The sequence below is a fragment of the Agelaius phoeniceus genome, chromosome 2 (genome assembly GCF_051311805.1).
Source record: "Agelaius phoeniceus isolate bAgePho1 chromosome 2, bAgePho1.hap1, whole genome shotgun sequence".
Taxonomy (NCBI): domain Eukaryota; kingdom Metazoa; phylum Chordata; class Aves; order Passeriformes; family Icteridae; genus Agelaius; species Agelaius phoeniceus.
This window is the reverse complement of record NC_135266.1, coordinates 74373937-74394640: the sequence shown is the minus strand read 5'-3', so window position 1 is coordinate 74394640 and position 20704 is coordinate 74373937. Positions and strand designations below refer to the sequence as shown.

Sequence of the window (20704 nt, the reverse complement as noted above, 5' to 3'; positions counted from 1 at the left end):
TGATACTGATGACATTATACTGAAATCAGTTATCTGCTCTGGCATATCTGATAGTCTCAAGCACAAGGTGGATCAAGAGAGTTTGAGGGGTTGCCTTACAAGCAGGTTGCTGTGGATAGAAGCACAAAACACAGGTTTCCCAGCCTGAGAGGATGAGGAGTAGGTTCAATTAGAAGGGCTGGCCAGTGCATTGGACAACTAATGGAATTAAAGAGCCATTCGCTGTCTGAGGCAGAAAATATTCAAGTAATGGAAAATAGCTAAAGTGCACAACAATTGAGAAGGCAAAGAAATTCTGAAAAGATGAATGTGAATTTCTTACACTAAAAAGAGAGATAACTGATGTAGAGTTGTTAATGGAAGTTTGACTTGACAGAGATTGACAAGGAAGACAAGGGAAACCAGAGTTAACACATACAGGAGATCAGTTTTAGAAAAAGTATCGTTCATAAACTTTTGCTATTCTATATTACATTGTAGTTATGCCAATACAGATTCTGGAAACAAAGGAGGTTCTGGTTTCCAAAGAGGGCAGTTTCTCCCGCTTTCCCTTTTCTTGCTTTTAAGTACTGACTAATCCTGCGAGTATGTTCTCATTTACTAACAACTTTTTATTTCATTAGCTGACCAGGAAAGTGTTGTGAAAGTCCCAAAGAAGCCATGGAAATACTGAGTTTCAGCAAAAACTGAAGAACAGTGATGTAGGAATGACCGAGGACATACAATGGGGAAGGAAGAAAGAGATGTGGGAAGTTCTGAAGGCATATAAATCCCCAGCCTCTGACTGTCCTACCCCGAGAAAGCCTTTTAACACTTACAATCCCTCCTTCATAAAACTATTACCATATTGTGGGTGTGTGGTCACAGAACAGAAAAATCCTGGTTTCTGACTCCCAAGTCAGAATCCTGTTTCTATTTTAATTGAGAAGCAAGTTGTTTCCTAAGGCAATAAGGAGGAAATGAGGTTTTACCAATGAGCAGTGCAGTGACATCAAGCAGCTCCCTTCATTTTGATGAGCCCTCCCATTTGAGCAGACGTAACTCATGGCTATGAGTGTCATGTTTTCATCACTCACAATGTACTGTAGGCTTACAGAATCACAAGATCCTCTAAACGGAAGACGAGGTCAAAAAGACCCTTTAGATAAACTCAGGAGGAGCTATAGTATACTAAGAAAAAGAAGTTAACGTGAAATTCTCGTGATTTTAAGTAGGTTCAAAATCAATTCCATATTGCTCTGTTCTTTCTTATTCTGATAATTGAGAATCATTTTCTCCAGTACTGCAGTGCTTTTAACTGACTCATATGCTTCTCAATCACTGGCAAAGGCTTCCATAATAAGCAGCAAAGTCGCACTACAAGTGTCTCATTCTTTCATCTTGCTTTCACCAATTTCCCCTATTAAATTAATATTCACAGTCACATTTGGACAGCACTCTGGCTCTGAAACAGCATCAGTATATGGGATTGAGGGAACAAGCATTTTGATTTCTTAAGTAGAGGCCTCAAATTCCTTTTGTACAGCTAAGTAAACTAACCAGGGGTGAGAGGTGGCCTTTTGCATCATGAACTGAACCCTCCAAACTCGTGCCTAGGATGGGGATGAGATCCACTGAAAAATTCAACGGACTTCGTAATGAATGACTCAAACAAACAAAATCATGCTGTCATTCTACAGGCTATGTCAGCTCTAAGAGGGAGGGTTTGTGGAAACATACAGGAAAGAAACATAGCCCTGTGCCTCCACAGTCTTTTGTTGAGGCAAATCTATCACATTGTTTTGAAAAAATAATCCCTTCAAAGTGGCACGTTGGGCGCATATTTCTGTGTAGAATTTGTGTAAATTGGATGCAATTTTTTTTTAAATTAGCCCATTTTTTGTGGGTACCAGAAGAGGTTTTTATAAATTCCAATAGTAGAATAGCAGTGGGTAACAATTATATATATACATATAAATATATATATACACACACACAGACACATTTGCAGCCTGTGAGTAGCAATGGCTGTATGTCTTATCTTGTATACGATATGCTCCATCAGCTACAAGCCGTAATCACAACACCAGACTTTCATTCATATCTTCTAAGCAGCTCCTGGCGCTCAGCCGCCTCGGCAGAAGCACAGAAGGCTGGGTGGGATGGTGAGAGGTAGATTACTTCAACTGCATAAAAGTAACTGCGGGGTGGGAGGAAACATCTCGTAATTAGAACACGGGACGGAAATTAAGGTCTCTACCAACTCTGTCACAAAGGGAGTTCGTGATCCTTGGCGAAAAGCTTTCCGATCGCCCTCTCTCCACCTGCACAGCGGGGGCGGTGGGGCACAGGGACACTTGCACAGCGAGCGCCCGTGAGCACCGGGAGGTTTTCTCCGATGGCGGCAGGACCTTTGCCGGGCCGGAGGACCAGCTGCCCAGGCCGCGCCGCCCAGGCCCTCCCCGCTGGCCCCAGCCGGTAACGTAGCGGCGTTTGGGGAGGTGGGCACCGCGGCAACCTTGGGAATTCACGGCGGGATCCCACGGCGCGGGGGGTGAGCCGTGTCTCTCACCCACCGAGGCCGGCCCGGGCGGTTCCCCCGCCAGGTTTCGCGGCGCCCCGGCACCGGGTGCCCCCCGTCCGTCCGCCCCGGCCGTGTCCGGCGAGAGGCGGCAAGGGGCGGCCCGGCGGGGCCCCGGGGGGATGCGGGCGGCGGCGCCGCGGCGGGCGAGGTGAAGGCGACCTTGCGGCCGCTCCTCCTGCCCGCAGCGGCGGGTGCCGGCGGGCGGCCGGTGGGTGGCTGCGGGGCCGCGGGGCTCGGCGGCACCGGGCGGGCCCCGGTGATGGCGGCGGGGAACGCCGGGCCGAGGCTGCCGCGCTCCCGCCCCGGCGCCGCCCATTGCCGGGGCCGGCCGTCGCGGCCCCGTGTTGACACACGCGCCGGCCCTGCCCCCGGCGCCTCCCCGAGGTCGCCCGGTGGAGGTCGCCCGGGCGGCGGAGGCCGCGGCGCGGCGGCGCTTCCCGGTGAGGGAGGAGACAGCCTCAGCCCTCTGCCCCGAGGGGTCGGCGGGGTCGCCCCGCGCCTCGGCAGGCCCCGTCCCTCCGGAAAGTTTTCCCCGACCTGTTCGCTGCCGACCCCGGCAGGAGCCGCTGGTGGGGGCGGCCGTGCCCCCTCGGCAGCGCCGGGCTGGCCCGCCCCGCCGCACCGCGCCCCGCCCGCGGCCGTGCCGGAGCTGCGGCCGGCCCGGGGACACGCGTACCCGCCCGCACCGGGAGCCTGACAAGGAATTTAAAACTTGTTTCAGGTACTCTACCTACCCTGCCGTTCTCCTGCTTCTAACTTTTGAGGCTGTTTTTGTGGCTGTTTTGTTTTTAATAATTCTGTGAGGAGGGTGTAGATTTATTTCCTCCGCTTTGTGTGAGAGGACGGGCTGCATAATTTGGCTTTCTCTAACCGAACCGCAATATCTGTTGGTTTCACCGTTCTCAGATCTGGCTGTGGCTTCTAAGCAGTAATTTCTCGTAAAAATTAATTTTCAATCACCTATATGTTTGGGGCGTAATTCTGCAGGCATGTCTGAGTAGCGCCGGGCGTGTAGGGTTGTATTTGTGGAGCGGTGACGCTATTTTATAATGCCCCGGGGGAGGAAACTCCGCCGGGCTGTGCTTGTGCAGCTCCTTCTATAGCCGGACCTGGCCCTGTCTCGCACTCCCGTGCCTGGCTCTGGCTAGGTGCATCTGACAGGGCGAAATAAGCGATGGTGTTGCCAAAAGTTGGGTTAAGTAAATGCATCCCACTAAACGGCAGGCTACATTTCTCGAACAGATGTATTGAAATGTCGTGTTTACTGTGTCTTGTCCTCTTGATCTGTGTTTGCAAAGCGGAGACATAACTCATAGTTGCAGCTCTTAGGGTTATGCAATTAACAACATACTTAAGATAGCAGTAGCACGGTCTTTTGATCTGGAAGGAAAATAAACCATTGAAGTATGTCTGGGTTTTCAAACTGGCAGGGTACTTCCTCTTCCACTGTCTCCTTACCGTGTAGCATTTGCCTATATAGCAAGCCAGTGAGCTGACAATAAGACTACTTCAAGGATTATATTAGATATATCTTAGTGAACTAAATTTTCTAACTGGTAGTGCTCCAGGCTGATACTACACTTCAACAGAGTGTAATCTGCCATTAATGAATCTGAACTCAAGCATGTTGGCATTTTAAAGAGAATTTGTTATGTCAGTGTAATACACAATTGCAACAATTTTAGGGAATTCGGGGGAGATTTTTATGTTTTCTCTCTCCCTGCTCCCTCTTCTTCATTAATTAGACCACTTACTCTTGAAAATTTGAAAACTTACTTTTTGTTTTTTCCTGATGGATGTAGTTGAACCAATTCAAAGTATTTCATCTCTCTACAAATCTTACCACAGTTATTACACCTTTATTACTATACCAGACTTCTGGGCAGCAGTCACCCAGGGGAGCTGCAATTACCATTACCATTTGCAGTCCTTCTTAAAAGGCAGTTATTATTTATAAGATCCTGATAGACAGAACTCCACTAACAGTATTTTTACACACCTGCAAATCAAAACACGCATTGAAAAATATTGTCTTAAAATGTGAATGCAGAGAAGTGGAGTTTATTGAAGGTATGCAATTTAAAAACAAACCTCATACTCTCAACCTGACAGAGCATGAAGGGATTATCCAGACTTGACTCATCTGCAGATTGTGCATTTCATGCTGACTGCTGTACTGAACAGCACTCTGCTGCAGTGATTTCACTGCCTGCTTCTCTGGGTTGTACCAACCTTTAAAAACACTGTTGGTGTTCCAGAGCTGTTGATACTTTTGAGGAAAACTAGGCTTGCAGTTGGTGAGACTTGAAAATATTGGAGATGCAGTTAGATGTTTGATGAAACCTATTGACTAGATTATTTACTGCTCAGTTTTACATAGGTAAATCAAACACCTTATGAAATTTTATTTTGTGAGGTCTTATACATGCTACATGCAGTTGAAAGTACTCTTTAAGCAAGCTGGAGAAAAAGCAGTTCAAAGTCTGTGTGAAGTAAAATGAGGAACTTATTTGGCTCAGGTCAGTTTTTCTTGTACTCAGAAATGGCTACAGCTAAGCAACTCCATTTGGTAGAAAAGAGATGTGTGATTTAGTTTGACTTCTTTCATTACAGGAGTCATAAAACCTTGTTTAGTATTTTCTGCATCATCTCCCTAACTTCTATCTTAAGTTATTAAAAAAATCTGCCCAGAACTAAAGAGTCTGTTATTTTTTTCCCCCTAATTGTCCTTTATTTATTTTTTAATTAAAACAGATCATAATCTGGATTTTGGTAGCCTCAGCATCCAATGATCAATCTCTTCATAATCTGTATTTTAAATAATTCTTAAAAACTGAAATGCTTCAGAGGGAGTAACAGTAGTAAATAATGGGGAGAGAGATTTATAGTAACTAGGAGGAAGGGTAGAAAATGTGTGATGTAAAACTTCTGCTTTTCCTCTTCTGTAAATATTATTCTGCTGCTTTTGCTGTTCTCTGAAGCAATGTCTCACATGTAGCTAGGTAGTCATAGATAAGAGTTTTTCTAAGTTATTCAAGAGATATTTCATCATTCAGTCATTTCCATAGTGTTTGTTGCCATGGGAGCTAGCCAGCGGCCTTATTAGTGATCGAGGTGATTGCACCTTGCTTTTTCACTTGGGGTACTGAAAACTGTGTCTGAGCTACTGTAAGAAACAGATGTTGTACAAAAACTGCAGTGAGTTTTTTCTATGAAGAGACTGAGCCGTTTCTGTCCTCGGTTGAAGTTGTAGAGTGATGCTTTAAATCTCTTATCATATATAGTTATGTGTAAAATGCCTCATGTCTCCAAGCTTGCTAAATATTTATAATAAATGCACTACTTCTACCATATGTTTGAATCAAGAAACCCATTAATTGAACAAGCCCGTATTTTTATGCTTGAAAGAATTGACACTTCATTTTAATTGCTAAATTATATGTTAAAAGTAGACTATAAAAAAACCAGAGGTGAGATGGTGTAATAAGAATCAGAGTCATTTTTCTTACTTCCTGGCCTCAAACTGTAGTTATTTTCAGTTAGAAAATAGATAGAAAATCAATTGTAATCTGCTCATAATTGCCTTCCTGGTAGAATTATGAGGCATTTCACTCTCTCTTCTTCCGCTCTCCCCCACTCATTTTTCTTCATCCTTCTTTTTTTTAAACTTTTTTTCTCACTGTATGTATTTTTTCCTGTGTGTATCTTGTGGAATAGGCAGATCTCCAGAGCTAGAGGAGACTTTTAATTGAAAAGGTCTTCATCTTTAAATGTTTTTGTATAACAGCTTGAGGCTCTGTCAAAAAGCATGTTCCTTACCAAGTTGTTTAGTAGTGAGTAGAAATTGACAGAGGTTTTCATAACCTTGGGGCTTTCTGCTTAGATGAACCAGGCATTTCTCTTTTACCTATCAGGATTGATTACTTCAGGTTAGATCACATGTCTTATGTAAAAAGCTTAACTTGCACTGCCAAAAATCCAAATTGCATTTTCCTTAGTGTGAAGTGCTGTACTTAACATTTGACACTGACTTTTCACATTCTGCTAGGGTGTTGTACTGCCCATTAAAGAATTATTCTAGGGCTTTGGTAAACTCAAGCTCCATTCATTCTTGAGTTATAGCTGCAGAATGAGAATGATTTGAGAGCATACCTCAGGTTTAAGACTTGCACCTCTACTCTCCCAACTCAAAAAGTCCAGATGAGATGTTTTCAAAGTTTCCCCTGGGGAGTAACGTAGCTCACCCTCTGCAACTGTGAGATTCATCATTCTTCCAGGCTTATGTCATAGTGAGCACCAGACTACCTCTCCTGATGAGTTGACCATTTAAAGGTAATATTTGCTTGATTTATGATACCAGTGTAACACTTTAAAATTTGACATACATCATCATCCTCCTCCCTGGGAGTGTGGGTGTCTATTTATATATTTATATGTGCATGTGTGTGTGTACATGTAGATGGATACAGAATAGAATGTTAGACCATCCCAGGTTCTGCTGTCCTTTAAATGTAGAAACCTTCTATGTGCTCATAAATGTAGCTCCCAATATCTCTGTTTTAGACCAAAGTGATTTGGTTCTAAATTCTTTCAGGGTAAAGGTGTTCTTTGCATAAAATTTCTGCAGTATTATACTAAGTATTTAAAATGTATTCTTGCTTAAAATTACAGTTTTCTTCAGGGTGGATAATGAGGAAACTAAAGCTTTGTTAAGAAGGAGGGATTTTACTTTATGAGAGGTTGGTATTTTGAGAAAAGAGTGGGTAGAGAGGAGGGAGGGGCAAGACATTCAGTGGATGGGAGTGCAGAAAAGTTTAATGGATGTTATTAATCCTCCCAATGGAAGAAATAGAGTAGCTTCTTTTGGTATGAAAGGAATGTCTTGGGAGGAGGTTGAAAGTTGCAGAGGAGTGCCAGAGATTGGAGAATCAGAGAAGCTGGAGGTGTTCAGTAAATGTGACACAGGTTATTGCAAATACCTGAAAAGCATTTTGCTTGCTGTGAGTAGGTAAATTTCAGAGTCTAGGGAGCATCTTAAAGAGTAAAATCCTTGAGCCCTTTACTGCTTGACAGAAACTCACATGATAATTCCTAAATGACCATTTGTGTGAGCCATGCTCTCCTATGAGCTGTAAAAAGTAATGTGCTAAGTTGTGAAATCAGTGAATCAGTTCCATGAAGCTTTAAAGTTTTGTGATGAACTGAAAATTTCAGTGTTGCTATGACTTAGACCTTTTATCTTAGGATTAATGAAATTTGGTGGTTTGGCAGAGATTGTCTGGAAAAGGGACAGATTGCCTGTCTTTTGGCAGAAGCGACTTTCCAAGTCTACTTTTGTTCTTTAAACTGTTAATGTAAGTAGCTGGTATCTCATTCTTCATCTCTCTGCTCTCATAGTTACCATTATAGCTGGTGCCTTGACTTTCAACAGGTCTCTTCAATCCTTTGTTATCTGTAAAGCTAATATTTGAATTGATGAGTTATCTATCTTTCCAGATTCGATACATGGCTTCATTATTGATGAGAGACAGTTTTCTTATAAGAAGTGCCATAAACATTTACATGGAGATCTCAACTTTATCTTAGTGGAGTGCCTTAGAGCCTCATAGCTTGCAGCAACATCCCCTAAGGCTTTTCCACCTTAAAACATTCAACTGCTTTGGAAACCTCATATAATTTTTGCTTCAGCAATAATTCTAATACATCCTATTTGTAATGCCAGATACACCTCTGGAAATGGTTTGTTCTGGCTAGGGAAGGACTGTGATGTGCAAGTGCCCAGGGCTGTGCAGCTGGGTTCACAAGTCTCTGTAGCAGCTGCTTCTGGGGTTTGTACTGCCTTTCTTGCTGGGTTGCCAGCTAGGCTTTTGCCATCCTTGCCGAGCTGGGAGTTGGACTCATTAGACTTACTACTCATTAGACTTACTGGAACTGTCACTGTTGGGATTACAGTCTGGGTTTCTTAAAGTTGTTGAGCATATACAGCCCATGCTTTCTGGTGAAAGATTAAAATCAGAATTTTTTGCTTCAGCTGCTGTTTCCCCAGCCACTTGTTCACTTCTCTTTTCATGGCTTTTTACTCTAGCTGTTCTGTGGAAGAAAATAACACCTGGTATCATGCATACATTGATGGGATTTTCATCTGGTTCTAGCAAAAGACTGTGTGGCTAAATGTGTTTAGGTAGTGCTCACTTCCTGGAGCTTGACCTTACTGCCAGGACTCATTCAAAGTCATGAGTTTTGTGTGAGATCTTTGCTGTCATCTCTGAATTGAGCATTGCTTATAAGTGAAACTTGGTAAACCACCCTTGCCTGATCATTTAGGAGAAGCTAAACTACAGATCTCACTGAGATTTAGTGTGTGTTTGCATTGTGAAATTATGTAGCCAGTTTTTTTCAGGAGTGAGAATAATTGTTGTTTGATAAGTTTTAATGGTGTTGGTAGAGTACAAAGGTACTTAGGTCTCTCCCTAAGGTTTTGTACAGTATTTGGTGGTAGTCTGCCATCTGATTTGTTCATAAAACTGACTGCTCCAAAGTTTTATAAGGCTGTGGTAGGACTATAATTCACATGTAATGCCTTGATAAATTTTGGACATTAGTATGTTACAAATCAGTTTGGTTTTGATATATACATATGTTGCAAGAGAGACCTCAGATAAGCAAACTCATTAGTGTGAAATAAGCATCATCATGTTAAAGCTGATCTTTGTTGCTACTTCTGTGAGCAGTTTGAATTGTTCATCTGCAGCTTGAATGCACTTATCATTATGCCTGTGAGATCTCTGATGAGAAAATGTTTGCAGTGGGCAGACTGAAAACAGACACCTCCAGTGGGCATTGTAAATAGGGTTTAGTTCATCTGCTGACATGGGATCCTTTTGTGGACTGTAAAGCCTTGTCCCTTGATGAGTGTAAGATGATGTTGCAGAAATAGATAATAAGGCTAAATAGGGCATATTAGCAAGAGGATCACCATCAGGCCAAGTGTAGTGATCATTAACCTTTTTGGCACTGGTGTGATTGTATTTGGAGCACTGAGCCCAGTTTTGATCTCTAAAGGGCAAGAGAAAACATTGCCTTACAGGGACCAGTCTAGTGGATGGCAACCAGGTTGATTGGGGGCTGGAGTACGTTGTGTAACAAGGAGAGACACCGGGAGAGCTGAGTTTGTTCAGCCTTATTTAAGAAAAGACAAAGGGGCATCTTATTGCCATCTTCAGCTCTGTAACTTGTTTGGAGAAGACAGAGTACTCTGTGTGGAGGCATGTAACGAAAGGACAAGAGGCAGCAGTTGGCAAGGTATAGTGAGAAATTCTGGCTGAAGAGGAAGAAAAATGTCACCATGAGAATACTTACACACTGGGGCAGGTGTTTGAGGAAGTTGTGGAGTCTCCAGCCTTGGAAATGCTCAAAAGAAAAAGACACAGAGCAACCTACTGTAGCTGATCCTGAATTAAGTGGGGGTTTGTTGGACTAGTTGACCTCCAGAGGTTCCTTCCAAACTAAATTATTTAATACTAAATGTTAAAGCATCACCAGTTCTGAATAAAGTATTCCCGTTTGCATGTCTTTATCAGATCTAACTTCATGACAAGGACTTGGAAAAACAAAGTATGAGCACTGGGGGTTCAGAAGGGCTCAAAATGTTAGCCTAGTTAAAGAAATGTGTGCATGAATTCACAGGTCTAAAATCTAGCTGGCTTTTCAACCAAATACAAGAAAATTTGGTCAGCAATATTAATTACTACTTTAAAAGCTGCAAACTTCTGAGCCCAGAATGACTCTGAGACTACAAATAGCTGGAAAAATTATGTGAAATTACTAACACAGTTTGTCTCTTTCTGATGTATTAGGTTATTAAACAGGAGCAAGCTGTTTTATTAACATGTAAGATACTAGGATTTCAAAGCCTGTATGTAGCTCAGTGTGGAGACTTTCTGATGGTCTTTCCTGAGTTCAGGAATACAGTAAATCTGAAGAAAAGCTATACTTAAATGACAGGTAATAAGATAGACCTCTGTGCAGCTATTTTCTTTCATTCCAAGAATCCAAGTTCATTTGGAACTTTGATTTGCAGCTACAGTAACCCACTTTTTGTAAAATGTGGCTATTGTTGCCACTTGTGAGGTCTATTAAAAGCTTCCTCAGAAAGTAAGAAACAGTTATGTGCCAAGTGTGTCTCTACAAACCACATGATCATCTCTGTCTTCTCTGATTCTTAGCTTACTAAATCTGGGTAAAAATTTGAACCTTAACATATTCTCTGCTTCTTTCATCCCAGTAGAGAGTAAATGGCAAGGCTGAAAGTCGTGCAGAAAATCTGCTGCTGGCAGCTCTCTTGCAGAAGGCTCCAGGCCAAAAAGACAACTGCAGCCGTGTGGTACAGGCATAGGAATTGTGTCTCAAATAAGCATAACACTGTGAAGCCATTTAGGGCGACACAGAGTCCAACCAACACCTTGAACTGTGTCCAGGAACCCTGGAGATTATGGGGCTCTATTGCCAGCAACATGGCCTGAAACACAACCTGGCCATGTCTCTAGACAGTTTGAGAAGCCTATTTTCCTCTGACAAACCTTTCAAATTCTTAACAATAGTCTGTGGCACAGATAAAAGATATTAAGTTGACTAGCTAAGTGTATTTAAATGAAGAGAATACTTTTTTTTCACATAACCATGTTAGTTTTGTAAGAGGATTTTCTTCTGACAGAACAAATTTGAATAAAAGTACTTTGCTAAGCATGATGGTATACACTTTGTACAGTTGTAGGCATTGTCTGGCCACCCAGTATTGTCACAGGGAAAGTTAATTAGACAGTTCAAATTTTCATGCTCAGAAAGCATCCAGACAACGTGACTCTTTCTGGAAGTGGGAGGAGATCAAATCTGACATGTATGTACTGGTGGAAGCTTTTTTTTCCCTTGAACACTTTGTAGCTTTGTGTCTCCTTCAATTCATAAATAATAAAACTAAAAAATAAAATAAGCAGTTGCAATCTTTAAGTAAGCACTGTTCCCCCATTTGTTGCAGAAATAGACAGTGAATTTCACGCTTGAGGTTTATGAGATGGTGTTGATGAGAGCAGTTGCCCAACAGCCACCTTAGTGTGTAGAAGGGGGTTTCAGTGCTTTCAGGCTTGCAAACCCGTGAATACTTTCCAGCAGAGCTTTGTGTCTATTCCCAAAAAACCCCCAAGAATTTCTGACCATGTGACTTACTGCCCTTGGAAACAAGACTTGTGGGATTGTCCATCTGTGTGCATGCCCTGGTGTGCTTGTGCAGGTGTGCTTACAGTGGCTCGTATGTTTGTGCTGGAGTTTAACCACATTTGAGTCAGAGCATCCACTTAAAGATGGGAAATCCTTGAGTCTGCTGTATATCATTGTGCTGGAGGCAGCCAGCAGTGGCCTGGTTGTATTAGCAGGGGTTGTGTAGCAGGGCAGGGGAGGTGATCCTTCCCCTCTGCTTGGCACTGGTGAGATAAATCTGAGCCCTCCAGCAGAAGAGAGACGTGGAGTTATGGAGCAAGTCTAATGAAGGGCCAGAAAGATGGTGAAGGGAGTGGAGCATCTCCTCTAGGAGGGAAGGCTGAGAGAGCTGGGCCTGTTCTGCCTGGAGAAGAGACTTGTGGGTTTCTTATCAATGCATATAAATACCTGAAAGATGTGTGCAAAGCAAACAGAGCCAGCCTCTTTTCAGTGGTGCCCATGGACAGGACCAGGAGCAGTGGGCACAGACTATTCCTTCTGAACATTAGGAAATGCACTTTTTCTGTGAGGATGACCAAGCACTGGCAGCTGCCCAGGGAGGTTGTGGAGTGTCCATTCTTGGAGGTGTTCAGATGCTGTCTGGGGAGGGTCTAGCACCTGGCTCTTGGTAGCCCTGCTGGAGGAGGGGAGTTGGACCTGATGTCCTACAGAGGTCTCTTCCAACTTCAGGGATTCTGTCACGCTGTGAAAGGAGCGCATCTTAGGAATCCATGCCTACAGTGAATATCTGTAAGTAACAGTACTGAGGAAATCATCATCCTCTTAGGTAAATAGTGGAGGGGTTTTTGGTAAATATTCGAAACTATTTAATTTTAAAATTAAAATATGCTTCAGAAAATGTATTTCATTTCAGGTGCTACATCTCAGTGTGGTAGTGAGGGTGATGCCAGTGCTTTTTGGCATCACAGAATGCTGCTTTATGCTTTCTATGTAGCTGGCTGGTGTGGCTCAAGCCTCTTGGGCTCCTTATGTAGGCAAACTGTGCAGCTGCAGGCTGGTGCTTTGTCATGTTGTGATGAACAACTCATGGTCACTGCCTTTGTCTACCAACAGAAAAATAAAGACTGGATCTGTTTCACCCGTGCTTAGCAAAAAAAGTAATTGCTACGTATGATAACACTTGGGGTTTTCTACTTCTCTTCAACACCTCAGAGGACATCCTGATAAATGTTGCAATGGTTTGCTCAGGTCTTGCATGCAGCCAATATACCAATGATCTAATGGGATTATACCAGAAACTGTAGTCATTCTGGCCTTCTTCTAAGATGATGCCCTGCTGGAAAATGCATTTCTGCTTTTTTAATTTTAAGGATAACTAGAGAAAGATGAGTCTTTTTTCAAAGAGTGAAAGAACTCTTCACCACTTTGTTTTAATGCATTTGAAAGTGCATATTTTTCTACAGAGCAATTGCACTGCATTTGAAAATACAGTTGAACCTTATTTTAAAATATGGTGGTTTTGAAAGGTTAGTCATTCTCTAGGCAAAACATTACTCATCTTTATCATAATATCAGTTCTTTTTCTGAATTCTTGGCATTCTTTACGTGTCATTTAATTCAGTCCTTTGTATGGCTGTAGAGTGGTGGTTTTTTGTCTTGTTTTGACTGTGAGTAGATCCAGTCTAGAGCACCACTTACCACTCCTCAAAACTAGGTGATCTTCTTTCAAGTGTTCTATTTAAGATAGTCTATCTCTTCGTATAACTTGAAAGGAATATTTTTTTTGCATTGCCACCTTGTAATTTTAAAAATAAGCATCTCCCTTGTAGCTCCCAAGTTCAATAGTAAATGTAAGTTTTTCACCTTTTTTGGGCTGAGTTTTGTCTGTAGCCTATAACCTTAATTTCTACTTCATAAATGCAGTGGTACATGATTGATTTAACTTCTGCAGTGTGTTCTTGCAAAGAACATAATTTATTACAGGAGGCTTAGCACAAAGTTGTAAAATAAAAGATAATTAAACAAGTTAATGGGACAAATTGTCTTTCTAATTGCTGCAATAATACCACTGGAGTTACAGAATGACAGAATGACCATTTTGTATGCTTGCATAAAATAATTTCTCTTTAAATAAGGCTTTGCTTTCAATGTGTTTGAAACAACAAGATTTGGCTGGAGCTAGCAGCTTTTTTGTAGGGTTTTTAGAGGGTTTTTTCTGCCTTATAGTACTGCTTCCCTAATATCTTCAGCCTCTGCTGTCTGAATTTCCCAGCTGCTCCAGCTCTCCCCCCTTTGGTCTCTCTGGCCCTTCCATGTGTGCTTTTCACACCACGCTGAGCGGTGGGGGGGAGGATAAAGGGGATGCTCTCCTTCCCACCCCTCACCCAAAGCAAGAGACAGCCTGGTCTGTGTCTCTCTGCAGCATCCCATACCCTTCTGCTGTGCCATTCTGAAATTTCCTTCCACCATGGAGTCTCCAAGCCCATCACCTCCAGGCAATTCAGGATTTTGTGCTGGCCTGCTGTTTAATCAAGTGGCACTAAGGACCTGATGAGCACTGTACAAAATGTCCCATACCTAGCAGCCACAAATATCGGTTTTTATAGCTTACTCATCTTGCAAGACCAGAAATTTGAAGGAGCTGTTACATTTGCTGTGTCTGGATTTAATTTACTACCTCTTTGTATTTTGAGTATAATAATAGGAAGCTGTTGAACTCATTATTGGATTTGGAGGTTTTAGCACAAAAAGTAGAACTTGCTTTGTCGCTTTGTGCTTTGTGCCTTGTGCTTGCTTTATACCTACTGGTGATGCTCTTAGGCACATCTGCTCTCACAGATGTGATGGCACAGCCCCACTGTTTCATACAGTGTCTTTCATGCAGGTGAGCTCATCATTCCCACAAGGAAGCCTCATGTACTTGATAAGCCTTAGTATGAATGCTTTTCTGTCATCACAAGTGTGATTTAATAGGATGATCTGATACCTTGTAAACCTTTAACAACCCACCTTCTTTTAGGGAAGAGCTGAGAAGATGCTTCCAGAAGAGGCATCTGGTTTAAGTAACTGATGTTGAGCACAAGATAGAATTAGAAAAAGTCATCCTAATTCACCCAACTCTAGCTTACTAGAATATTTTCTGTAAATTTAACAATATAATGTAAGTATTCAGACTGCATCCATTCTCATTTTAGTCATAGTGCTGCAGCATGGTGTTTGCATGAACTTTAATCTGCAACTAAATTTTATCCCTAGTTCCCTGAAGACACGCAGTTGGTGTGTGGAGAGTATGGCGGTACATGAAACAGGGTGGTATTTTTATTGTTACTGTAGAAGACATAGAGGGGGCAGGTCTTTGTGAGTGAATGTCTTACAGCATTATTTTTAAGGCAGTTTTCTAAGCTGGGTAATACACTTGCACTAGTCGTGGTTGTAGAGCCATAAGTACAGCACTTCTCTGCCATGGAGTTCTCTGTTACAGATGTATACAAAGGGTATCATATGTGTCTCTGCAAAGCAAGCATCTCTGTATTGCAAAATAAATGCCTGGCTCTAATCAGGGAGGTAACAAATGACTAGCCAAGTGTTCCTGCTTGCATTTAAGTGCAGTTCTTGGACATAGGTGAACTGGACTGGCTTCCAATTTTGCCTACAGAAGTTTTAATATGCTTAACGTTATCCAATACCGGCAACTGAGGTAGTCTAAATACCACAGCAGGGACTGATTAGCTTTTTCAGATCACTGCTTTTATTTGCTGTTTGCAAAGAGGCTTAATCCAGTGCTGGGGATCAGGCGTCCCACTGTGCTCGTGGGTAGCTTTCTCTAGTCTTTGTGCTCACAGTGGCAGAAATTAGTGTGGAGTCTCCTCCTGCCTCCGACTTAAAAGCTCCAAATTTATGGTGTTAGTAGTTGTTTTTAGGAGTGTTTAATGGACAGTGTGGACAAACTATAGTTGGGATTTCTTCCTTGAAGTTTAGTATCTGGGAACCTGATAAGTGCATCAGTGTAATAGCATGACAGTATGTACTTTCATTTACTGTGTTGAATTGCCTTAATATCCACATAAAGCTTGGAAAGTTACTTGAAACAGTTGTAACAAACCTACTCTCATTCTTCCCTTCTGTTAAATCACAGTAGATGTTTCCCAGCAGTTTGCCTGTCCTCACAAGCAGAGGAGACAGCTGCTTCTGTGGTTCTCATTATTGCTTTTAGTCATGTAATGATGCTGAAGTTCAGGAAATATGCTTTTCTAGTAGTCATTCAGATGAACATTTGCAAATGCAGAATCTTTTCCTTCTGTGTTGACCTGTCTTCAGCTGAAGTTATCAGCAATGGCAAATTCTTATTTCAAAGTCCACAGTGTGTCACCTTTTTTTATCAAGCATCAAACCTTGCTACAATTATGTTGCTAAATGTCTGTGTTGGGCAGTGGAAATATTGGGCAGTGAGGGGAGATGTGGACTGGAGTTTGTGTTTCTGTGTGGATTACTTCAATTGAAAATAAAAACAATAAAGAGTTGGCTATAGCCTAGCTCCAGACTTCTCTTGAAATATTCTGTCATCGAGAAGAGATGGAGAGATCTTGGCATCTAGAACAGATCTGTGAAAAAATAATAGGGGAAAGCAGTTGTGTTGCAAACAAATGTAAGGGAGTCCAGAACAAAAGAGTGGTTTGTAGTTCCTTTCTGTCAAGTGCTCTAATGTTACAACTGCTTAAAAATATCCATTATTCCATATATTAATATTATGTGGTTTTAGTTTAAAGGCTTTCACCCGCTCCATTGAAATTACCTACAAGTACTCTTAGAGTTGTGTGTAAATGCAAGTTTGTTGCAATTATTGACTAATGTAGAAAAGTGTCAGAAAATTCAGAAAGCAGTTTCTGAATGCATTTCAGTGTTTAGTGTGGGCTCCTTTCATACATCCTTGTGCTTTATACCGCTATGATTAATTTTGCTAACAAGAAAAGGGGACTACAATAGCTCCTGATAGATTTATTTTTCTTTAATATTTTCCTGACAAAGAACATTTTGTTTTTATAATAGAAGGGGTTATATTCCTTCAGACTGATACATTTTAATAGAAACTCACAATTTTTACTACTTAAAAAATAATTCTTTTCTTTGTTTCATGAATTAGAAACAATGAGGAGAAGCTGAAGTCTGCCCAAGCCAGGTGTTTCTTGTTGGCAGCCTGCTCCCTAATGACTCTGGCTCTCATACAGCAGCTGCCTGCTAGTCTCTTTTGTATGGCCTATTGTTGCTGCACACCCCTCGTTAATACACATGCTGCCCGGGGCAGACCCTGAGAATGACATCAACTTGCTTATCTTAGAAACCTCGGAACCTGATGCAGGATGGGGAGGTTGCCTTGCATCTGCCCAGCCAACTAATTGTGAGCTCTGCCGGCCGTGATTGGCTCCGCGGCCGCTCAGTAGTAGGTTAAGCAAAGACATCGCGGGTCCATCTGTTCGTCCATTCATTGTTCTGCTTGCTTGCCTGAAGTCTGCAGCTGAAATCGTGTTAAGGAGTTGCTTCTGGAGCAGCTAAGAGAAACCAATGTCTGTGTGTTTTCCAGCCAACGTGAGTATGGGGGCTTCTCTCTGCACAAACGGGACGGTTCACCTTTCTGGCATTGCAGCCTTATCAGTTTGCATTTGGACAACAAGCTAGCCTGCGTGTCGGCTGAGATTTGCACACTTTGGGTGTCTCTTGGAAAAAGAGGGATAGAAAAACAGTTATGCGCTAAGATTAAGTATATTAAAGAGCATTGACTCACTCTGCATTCTATTAAGGAACTTTTGAAAGCATCAGTAATGGTGCATTTCCCAGAATTTGAAAATGGTAGGAGTAGCCATCAACAGAATGAATTCTCTAGCCCATCGGGGAGAAGGAGAGGTTTCAACTTCTAAGTTACAGGTATTTACCCTTTTTCGCAAATAAGCTGTTATTTAAATTGTGAGTAGTAGAAAAATCTCTTAGAAAGAAAACCAGAATTAGACGCCTTTTCCATTATACCACACCGTGGGTGAAATTTGCCATGTTTGTGGAAGTAGGAAGAGCTCCATTATAGGCTGTCTAAAGAGACTGGCATGTAAGATTGAGCATGAGGGTGCTCTCAGGTACAGTCAAAGGTTTTAAGTTTTTAAAACCAGTTATCAGTATGTTAGATCTAGTCCGGCTGTTTTTATAAAGTTTCTAATCTGTTTTGTTTTATATTTTGAGTTCAGATGTTAGGCTGAAGAACAAACACTCTGTGCTCACACATGAGCCTATGTTCCAAGGATCCTGTAAAAAAAAAAAAGTCCAAAACAAAGACCTTCATATATCAGTTGAGAGGGAAAGAGAGCATATAAAAGGGTTAAAAAGAGGTTTGCATTTCTACCACATGCCCTATTGTGTGAACATATGCATGAGTCTATTGAAAGTTTTCAGAAGATGGGCAGGCCACCAGTTGCTGGTCTCCTGCAGTTCCAGTAGACATCTGTTGCCCCAGAGCATTAACCAATCTGTTCAATGGGACATCCCTCCTTTGTTGGATAGAATGATGCAGACAACAGCACTCGCTCAAATACAATGGTAATTAAATACATAGAAACTACAGCAGTAGGTATTTATTACATATTCATTATTTTATTTGCATTGTTGCAGTATCTTTATCATTTGGATAACAGATACGTTCTTTTTTTCTCTTTTCTGATCAACTCTGCACTTCTGTTTGTGACAAGCAGTGAGTGTTTCAACAAAATTATTTCAATATTTTACATTTGTGTTTAGGAGACTTAGAAAAAGTCTACCTGTGTGAAAACATGTTGAACTCTTTCCTTATAGACTGTATCTTCAGAAACTTGTTGATGGTCTTTTGCAAATACACATTTTCTGTTATACTGTGCCACATGACGCTACTTTACTCTGTTATTTTCCTCTGTGAACTAAATTTGCATGAAATGACTTTTTATGTTCAACTGTAAGTGGAAATCTGAATACACAGTAAAAGATTAGGTGATCTACTAGCCCCTGTCCCTTTGAGAAATATTTCTGTTTTGTGTGGAGGTGAACTGATGGGCTGATTGTTGCTAATGGTTAGTGGAAAATAGTGACAACTTCTAAGAAATGGTAAAATATTATACTTCTACAATGAAGTGCTCATCTGGATTGTTATATTTATACCTGATAAATGTATGTGCAGTACTTTAAGCCTTTAACAATGAACACAGTGTGAGATACTGTCATTTAAAATGGGCTACAGTTTAAAACTTATGTTATCATAGGTATGTCTAAATTGGGAGTTACCCATTTTATCAACTGTTTCATAAATACAAATTGTTTTACTGAGCTGTGGTGAGCATAACAAAAAAGGGAAGACTTTCATGACTGGAATTTTTGGGATGATTTTTGTTTGTTTATCTTTCATTTAAATCAGAATTCATAGTAGATGCTTTTCTTAGCTATTTTGCGTTGTATCAGTCGGCATACTTTAAAACCATATGTATGTAATAAAAGCTCCTTGTGAATAAAGAATTCTTAGCTGCTGTTGCTCCTTAGATAAATGTGACCTTTTCTGGTTTTCATGAGCTTCCTGTAGTTGTCCTGTATATAGGTACACTAGTGTTTATTTGGAATACAAATTCATTCAAATTGACTGCCTGGCGTGTTGCTCTTCACTAACCAAACCAAGACAAAATAATCAGCAGCATTCAATAGTGACATCTGATTTTCATGGTTCTAGTCAGTGAATCTCATAAAGGACATCATGATGGGAGCTCCAAAGTGTAATGTTTCTAAGACGTGCTACTGACCACAAACACAATATACGAAGTTTCCAGGCACTGTAAAATTTTTTTCTGAAAATAAGTCCAGTTTGCATGCAGATTTTAGGCCAAATGCCAGGAATAGTGTACTGCTTATGCAAAACTATTTCAGAAATATTTAGCTTTGAATTTACAGTACAAATACAATTTTAACTATGCTTTTAAAGCAATAGTATAATGACTATATATTATCTGTGGGAGATGTTAAAGCTGCTCCTTCTATTATTCTGTTCTTTAAATAGTTTCTGAAAAACAGTAGAGTTCTTTGCAAAACAAGCAATTATATATTGAAGAATGATGCAGATTGACAGGAAAATTAAAGCAGATAGATGTGAGGCTTATTATGTGTATATTCCTAACAATGGACCAAGCTCAGGCTATGGTCATTTTTCATATGCAGTTGATGTGCAAATCATCTAAAGTACGTTTCGTATAATGCCTGATCTTCAGACACATTCATATGCTAGTGACTTCTTTGAATTGCACTGGAGGGTGTTATGATTGTAGTTGCTGTAAAGCACTTAAACTTCAAGAAAGAAGTGATTGGAGAATGACTTAAGTATTATTTTAACTAACACTAAAAAAAAATCCTCTTTCTAATCTATGCACTTCAGGCTTTTGGTATTTGATGCTGTTAATATGCAAACTCTTCTTCCCCCCCTTCCAAAAAAACCCTCCCTTCACTTTTAGTTCAATACTAAAATGACATTTCACAGTACACGGATTTAGGCAGTGACCCATTATCTCCCTGTATTCTACAGCAGCAGTACATGAGCCAGCTCAACTTTTCAGTCCAGCTTAAAAGTATTGCCCATTAACTAGACTTCCTCGAGTCAGAGCAGATTGTGGGGTTGGTGGAACAATGATGTCGGGGCTTCCAGATTGGTTTGGCAGCTGCATTGTTCTCCGAGGGGAAACCAGACGCACTTAAGTCCCGCTCTCTTTCATGGGCTTTTGTTCATACCAAATTATTCTTTGGCTGTGCTAGTATTCATGATGGTATGTTAAAGGAGCGCATCCTAGCAACTAGAGGCTGGTTGCTAGGCAGCCTGGCTTCCAATAGGGGCTGCTTGTTTGCGATTTGTTTTAATTTTTGTGTGTGGTGTGTGTGTGTCAG

At 41.3% G+C, this 20704-nt stretch overlaps 1 protein-coding gene across 5 annotated transcripts in view; it reads left to right on the top strand.

The window, feature by feature from the left end:
- Positions 1-2136: 2136 nt before the first annotated feature.
- The window catches only part of ZC3H12C (zinc finger CCCH-type containing 12C), a 39782-nt gene continuing 21214 nt past the window's right edge, over positions 2137-20704 (top strand). Inside the window, exon 1 of one of the 5 annotated variants that reach the window (XM_077173916.1) lies at positions 2137-2457. Coding sequence is in view for 1 of the 5 variants with exons in the window: in XM_077173918.1 (XP_077030033.1) it covers positions 2378-2457 (80 nt within the window). In the remaining 4 variants the exon portion in view is untranslated. Of the gene's footprint in view, positions 2481-2918; positions 3285-20704 lie in introns of those variants that run through there. The other 4 variants (XM_077173918.1, XM_077173917.1, XM_077173915.1 and 1 more) reach the window with 4 other exon arrangements.